We start from the raw sequence: 8126 nt of genomic DNA on the forward strand, positions 1-8126 counted from the left end.
AAGGTTTTGTCAGAGCAATAACGTTATTATAGTGCTTAATTTTTGTTAAATTTTGTACTTATTGAAATGATGGTGAATTAATTAAAGAGGAGATGCCTAGAGAAAAAAAATTCACATTTCTCACAGTGGGGGAAATTCAGAATTTTTTTAAATATTGCCTTACAAAATTAAGAACTTAAACTTATACACCATTAAAATATGGATTATTAGCTATGATTTTATGCCATACTAATTCGTATAACATAAACAAAAATTAGTTTAATTAATTTTGAATGTAACTCACTAAAACCCTCGTGACATGCTCAGTAAAGAATGCCCAAGCAGAGAGGGTTAACACTCTAGTAATGAAACAAGGGGACACTGTTTCAAAACTACTGGTAGTAGTTGGTAAAAGCTACACCTGGAAGAGTAGTTGACAACGTTGAAACACTCTAGTAAAGAAACAAGGCAATGTTGTTTGATACATGGGTAGTAACTGGTGAACAGTCTAATAATGAAATTACATAAAGCAATGTAATGTATAACGGAGGCCCAGTGTACCATAAAATACAAGGTATTTGAGGATCTCTAGCTTAAGTATGTAATGTGTAAACTTAATTTATCAGTAGCAGTTGGTTATCACATAGTGGTCAAATCTGAACGATGGATAAGTCATGGAATGTTTAGCTACAAATCATAAAATGGTTTTGATTGTATTCAAGTCAGTCAAACATAGGAAGGTAGCCCAACTGTGTAAAACAAAGTATAACATTATTATGAAGACATGTAACAGCTAATACATGTAGATGTAAGAAACAAGTTTAAATATAAGGGCAACTGCTGCTACAAAAACAACAATAAATTAAAAGGTGCAAAACTTGTGCCTCCTAAAACTAAATTGGATTAGTCAGTTGTTGGTTTTGTTGAAATTCACAAGTAATAGCATACCAAAGTTACCAAAATGCTGGGTTTTTACTAACCACATCAATACAATCAGTATATTACATTAGCTACATTTATTACTGAGTTAATTTTTTACCTCTGACCTATGCAGATATAGCTTGCTTTGATCAGAAGTCCATATTAATGAATCATAACAATAGTATGAAGATTAATATGCTAAAGTTAAAGAAATTACATTGTAATATACAATGATAATGGTGTAATTTAAGTTTGACATACCCTAAACAATATCATCTAAGAGCTTATTAACTTGTGCATTTCCAAACCTACAATCTTTATTTTTCTCATGTTGAAATATTATATAAAATGAGAATTTTCTGTGTGATCACTACATAACTTGAAAAGAATCATGAGAAAATGAAAGCTCCCTCAAATTTCACTTTACAAATACAGGTAATGATTTCATAGTATATAATCTTTACAATGGAAAAGCTTAATCTGTTGATTAGTAGCTTCTGTGTTATAACATCACAAAAAGACTGATAATAATTTTATTCACATCTTTCGTTACTGGCCCCATATGAGTTTCCAGTATTAAAGAATGTACAGTAGCATTTCAACTGCACATCACTGTTGACGAGACCTTTTGCTCAATGACAGAACTCATCAGGTCAGCCAGGTTTCCAATGCACAAAACCTCAGTTGATACCTTATACATATCAATATTGTAAAAGACATCAAGCTTTATGGTGTATAATGCTTACACTGATGAAGCATATTCTGTTTATCAATAGCTTATGTGATGTTACAAGAAGATGATAATAATTTTATTTACTAACCATTTTTTTTTCAGTAAGTGTGTGCAATAGCATTTTGACTGCACATTTTTCAAATTACCAATACACATAATGTCCTTTCCAACAGAAATTTCTAACAAAAACAACTGAAATCTTAGCAATCTTTATGTGCTATACATGTAACAGCATTTTTAAGTTGAGAAGTGTCTAAAGAGAATGGGTTAACGAACAGAAATTGGAGCATTATTTTTATTAAATCTATAAACATTTCCATTTTCACTGCTAAGTTATGGCTATTATACACAAAATAAAATATTAAAGCAATATTTGTGCTTAATGTGAATGATATATGTTTAAACCAAGTTTTGTTGTACTGTTTGATCATCAATAAAGTTAGGTACCGTATTCTCACATTCACAAATTAATCCTTTCCAGTCCAGTAGAATTATTTTGACCACTTCTGTAGTTGTATTAAACTTCAAACATAAAGTGTGATAACAATTCAATGTTTCTGAACCTAAGTTAGATCTTTATGGTAAATTTGAAATTTATAATGAAAAAAAAAAACCTAACTTAGACAATATAACTAACAAAATGCCCATAACGGTTGATCTGATTTCCAAAATTTAGTTCCTCTGCTTACTTGTTTATTTTGTTGAAGTAATTACCTTGACAGTTTCTTTTCACTTTATAAAACTCCTTGTAAATTGAAACTGTAGAGTCTTAACAGTTGGCTTTGTTTTTTTGAAACAGCTGTGTATAATTTCTGAAAGGATTACAAAGGCAGCTATTATAAATAAGATATAGTGAGTTAAGAACTATCTATTTATATTAATTTTGACAATATGCAAAACATTGTATTTCAAATTTCTTTTAAAGTGGGCTCTACTGCATTATTGTATTTTGCAAATAAGCATGTGCAATAAAATTTATTTATTACTATAACCTAAAATATAAATAAAAACAAAGCTATGATATAATTAGACTACTTAGAGGTATATGATCAAAAAAAGGTTTTAGACATGATAAATTGTGAGGAAAGAAATAATCCCACCTTTCAGGTGGTACATTTAATTCTGTTAGCTTTAGAAGTTTTGAAGTTGTAAAATAAACAATGAAGTTGAAATAAGCAATAAAAACCACATATTTGCAATCTTATTTCATTGCAGACAAGTTTTTCTATGCAGGTGTGAAGTTTAAATATTTCTACTTCCCAAATAAAAATTACAATTAGATAGGTTAGCCATTTAGATTTTTTTGTACTCTAACCAAAACAAATTTTAATAAAAAATGCATCAAAACAAGATTCTAAGTTCTTAACATTTGAATTTTAGTTACTTATTTTGCAAGAAATAGGATGCAAAAAACAGATAGAATTTTTTAAGCTTTAATGATGTTATTTGCCCTTGTAAAAAAACATGAGATAATCAACTAAAAAGGGTTAAACAGGTGAAGACCTTCCAGTCAGTGGTGAAAGATTTTGAAACCTGACAAAAATTAAAGAAAAAAAGAAAAACTGCTTTTAAATATTGAAAAATGAAAAAATATTTTAAAAAGAACATAAGAATCTTATTGTAAAAAAGCATAATTTAACATTTTTATAGGATGCAAATCAACTAAATGGCAAATAAAAGCATCAAACACATAATAGCTTATTTTAAAAAATCAAAATAAAACACAAACTTACCCTTCCCTGGGACAATCCTATGGCTGGCAAAGGAGGTGTTTCTTCTTGCTCATCTTTACGAGATTTTAAATCAACCACAGGAGCTAAGACAGTACCCTTTTTGGTCTGTTCTCTCTAAAAATAAAAAAACCATAAAACAAACAGTAAATAATGATTCAGGTAGCAGTGAATGATACTGAATTCTTCAAGAATGATCTTAATTAAAGAAATAACATAAACAAATTCCTATTGGTGGGGAAATGAGAAATCACTTGTTGCTTGTTAAAATCTAGTCATTTCAGATCGTTAAACAGTAACAACTTTATATTGAAATATTTCAGAAATTGACAATGCTCTAATAAAGCAACAATGAACTTAATAGAAGTCTGAGAAGGAAAATATCACTTGTAATTTAAGCTCTGCTAAATATCTAGCCTGTATGTATATGTGTGTGTGTTGTGAGAGTGAGGAGAACAATGACCTTAGCTTTCTTTCTTGTTTATCAGAGGTTTCTAACAAACTACCACTCAAAGCTCTTTGGCAATCAACATGTAAAAATCATCTAAAAACTATACCAATGGTAAAATATTGAATGACAAAGATAATTTAGATATGATTCTATCTTGTAAAAATGTTTGTTAGGATACAAATATATGCAAATTATTCCAAAAACACAACATATTCCCATATCTATAGTATAACAACATTTACACATTTGGTTGTAAAGAAAAAAAAAGAAAACCATTAAGATGTGCAACTACAGATCTTGTAAATGTTCAATGAACCAGCACTACCCTTTCTAAAATCTCAAACTAAAAGCAGTGACAGGTTTTAAACATAGCCCACACCTCCTTATGCTATCAGAAAAACATGTCAACTAATGAAGCTGAGGAAGAGATTTAAAGCTAGTACCCTTGCAGTAGTGTAACTCCTGTCCAGCCATCAAAAAATATTGAAAATAGTGGACGAACAAAGTATAAAAAGTTTAATGAGGGGGAATGCTCAAGATGTTTCACTCCTCTCCAAAGTTACAGTGTGCCCAGCCCCTGGGTGTAATGCATTCAAAGAAGCCAATGTACTCAGAAAATAAAAAGGACAAAATTTGGTCAAGCAACATTTTCAACAAGCAAACCCAGTCAAGAGAAGATTTGTTTGTGTTAATCACAAAGCTACACAATAGGCTACCTATGGTGGTAACAGCACAGCTATTGAAACTTAGTTTTTGAAGTTATAAGCTTTCAGACTTACTGCTGAGCCATTGGGGTGGGCATCAAGAGAGGAACTAAGAAGACAGCACTCTAAGAATTGAGATGATACCCAGACAAAGGAGGGACTATGCTAGCACCAAGTGTCTTGTCTTTATCATTTGATATACCAATCAAGATGTAAGATGACCTGAATAAGCAGCTCCTTGTTCTACAAGCTCTGGTTATAAAAGAATAAGAAAACTAATGCCAATTATCAGGGTGATCCTGGAAATCTAGCCCCATATAATGCAACAAAGCTACTGAAGGTCTTAAAATTCTAGAGAAAACATGGGGAGGGTGCAAGGCCAGGTCAATATAGGTGAGAAAAACTTGAAATGCAACTGATCTTCAGAGTGAAAAGTAAGAAAGATAGCAAACAGGAACATGCAGCGCAATTACCAGAATTTCTCACAGAGTTTATCATAATCCCAGCTCTGAGAACAAAGTGGGAGAGGATACATCAGCTTGTTTGCAGTACAGTGGTTGCAACAAGAATTGTTTAAAGTAATAAATGTGCAAGAAAATGTTTATGATATGGTTCTGTATAAAGTCTGGGCCAATCCAATAAACTTGGTAGGTAGTTGGATGTTAGTTATCCTACTGGGGTGGTCAGAATTTAGAACTATAGGTGTACAAAGTGTTTATGAACATGTATATACACGTAAAATTAGTATTTACTCAAAAATGTTTAATTTTTAGTTATTTTTCTTAAAATGTAGAAAAATAAATAAAAAACATATGCAAAAACAATGATTTCCAGTACTTACGATGTAACAAAACTGATTTGTACTTACTAAGTCTCACTGTAAGACTTGTGTATTCTTTCAAGTGGAGGGGGGGGGGGACAAATTAATTTTTTTAGATTTCAAATATGCATTTTAGAAAACCAAAAAATTATCAAATTACTATACTGGTATATATATAAAACAAATGTAACTTACCTGGCTTTCTTACTAAGTTATATGTGGGTTAAAAAAATATCATTTCTGTTAAAAGCAATGACTTGGTCAACAGACTTCAACATTTCCAGTAAAACTATGGCTTTCCTCTTCAAGCCAATTACAAACGACTTTCAGATTATTTATAGTGTGGAATATGTTCTTTCTATTGGTTATAAACATGTACTAAGAGAAGTAGGCATGAGTAAACAAGAGGTTTCAACAGAAACACTGGAAGATTTGTTAAATATATTGATATCTCAGCAAATCAAAAAGGTGGGAGGTTCTTTTATATTCTAGTTTGTCAATGAAATTTGAGTTTCTAATTCATTAACCACTATAAATGTTGTACGGTAGCAGTAATAAAATATAAACTGAGCAGTAAGACAAGAGGACGTGCTACATGACACACAAAAAGAGTAATAAGCATTTTTTTTAAATAGTTTTTTCAAATAAGAACTTGAAACACATATAATAGTAAAATTTGAATTATAAACTACATTTTGATGCCAATTTTATCAATATATTGATAACAGATTTGTTTAATTAAATTTTGAAAATAACTAAAACATTATGACATGCACTATTTGAATTTAGGGGTTAAATTGTGAGTGTAATTATTTTAAACTTAACAAATTTCATTTATTTATAATCATTGCACCAAAATTTTTATATTACCTTTGCTTGAGTAAGTGCAGCCTTCTTTAGTTGCAGCTGAGACTGAAGTAGTTTGATGCCTGATGACCACCCAGCTAATTAACAGAGATAATGAGTTAGCATCACATTTATAATATGAAATAAAATTGGGCTAAGAGCTATCCCCTTCCTCTATGCAGACATATAAAACAATTTCTCAATTTCAAAGCTAAACATATTTGAATTACTAATAACATTATATTTAAAATGTTTTTTTTTCAATTTTACAAAATAAGCTTCAATAAGGGATTCTTATTAGAAGTCCATATTGCTTTTGGACATTTCAAATAGTGTAACAGAACACTTATTCAGAGTTTCAAAGTCAACATCACTCTTGAGTTCTGACTATTTGAAATTGTTCTAATTTGTGATTTAGACAAAATAAAAATGTTCAAAATGATAATGTAAAATACAATCTTGTTCGAAATGTAAGTGCTGTGTCATTTTGCTATAAGTAATCACAAACACATGCCATATAGTACAGAAATAAACAGAGTCTGATGTGTGTATACTTATTATATTCTGACATGGTTGTTAAAAAATATTAGATTGAAAGATTCAACAGGAGGGTTTTGAAAATTCATTTTCACAGTTGAAAACTGCCATCAGAAAATCTCATTCTTTGACAGTTTGGTAGCAAATAATATTTCAACTGTAAAAATTTAAATATGCATAAATAATTCAATAACATATCTATAAGGCATTAAAGATTCTTGAAAAACCATCATATAGTATTCATTAACCAAATTATAAGGAAAATGGGGAGAAGGTCACCAAGACAAAATGAAAACAAGTGTTAAGGTCACTGTCAAATTTCAAAACCAAGATGACTCAAGGTAGATTTTACAGCATTAAAAAATTCCACATTTTCCAGTTCATCAGGTTGAGTGAAGAAATAAACAGGAATAGTTACATTTTTTAATTAAGCAAATAAGTGGCAAAATTGACATTTTTTAATTAAGCAAATAAGTGGCAAAATTGACATTTTTTAATTAAGCAAATAAGTGGCAAAATTGACAGTTAATTAACAATATATGTGTTACATTGTTTTTTTATTGGTTGTGCATTAATGCATTAATATCATGTATGATATTTTTTTTACAGCCATAATAGAAAATAACAATGGAGAACAACATCACCTCATAATCACATGCTGTTTATGTTAGTTCTATCGGAAACAGCTAATGGGCTCCCAGTGGGTACAAAGTATACCAATAAAATCAACACAAGAACTAAAACAAAAACATAAAATTAAAAGGAAGCAGACCTGAAAAGGTTGTTGTTTAAACTGTTATAAGTAATTTGGAATTCTCTGAATAATACCGCAGACAGTGCAGAGTACAAAATGGTATTTATATAATTTAATATTTTTCAATTCTTCATTTCACTGTACATTAACAATTTATCAACTACTGGAGTTATGGTAGAGAAAATAACAGATCAAATAGAAATTTTTACCAAAAGTTAACATTTTCCTTACCTAAAAATGTATTTCCAATGAATACTCAACTTTATTCTTGGATTAGGCAAGAAGAAAGTGCACCAGAAGTGGGAAGATCAGGTGGGAAGGTAAGGAAAATGTTAAATTTTGAGATGATACCTCACCTCTTCAAACAGAATACTTAAATCCTGCATTGAAATGGTGGAGGAGCCAGTGCAAACATTAAAACTTAATGAACTCCTTTCAGAGAATGCCTGAAAGGAAGGACCATGGAGTGTGGCAGAAACTCCATCAGGACACACCCATGGGCGACTGCATCTCGTCTCAACCAGAGTATACACTTCGCTTGGAAGGAAACATAAGGAAAGGCAAAAGAACTCCAAGTGTTGCAGAACCCACACACAAGTTGTCAGCAAGCTAAGAAATTTCATGTGTTTAGGGTGTGATCAGACTGTATAG

At 30.6% G+C, this 8126-nt stretch overlaps 1 protein-coding gene across 1 annotated transcript in view; it reads right to left on the reverse strand.

The window, feature by feature from the left end:
• The window catches only part of LOC106456948 (splicing factor 45-like), a gene marked incomplete at its 5' end in the record, with an annotated part of 43906 nt that extends 37620 nt beyond the window's left edge, over positions 1-6286 (reverse strand). The window contains 2 exons of the mRNA XM_022382752.1: positions 3367-3480; positions 6209-6286. Of these exons, the coding sequence (XP_022238460.1) occupies positions 3367-3480; positions 6209-6286 (192 nt within the window). The remainder of the gene's footprint in view (positions 1-3366; positions 3481-6208) is intronic.
• Positions 6287-8126: the final 1840 nt, after the last annotated feature.

Source organism: Limulus polyphemus, unplaced genomic scaffold (genome assembly GCF_000517525.1).
Source record: "Limulus polyphemus unplaced genomic scaffold, Limulus_polyphemus-2.1.2 Scaffold274, whole genome shotgun sequence".
Taxonomy (NCBI): Eukaryota; Metazoa; Arthropoda; class Merostomata; order Xiphosura; family Limulidae; genus Limulus; species Limulus polyphemus.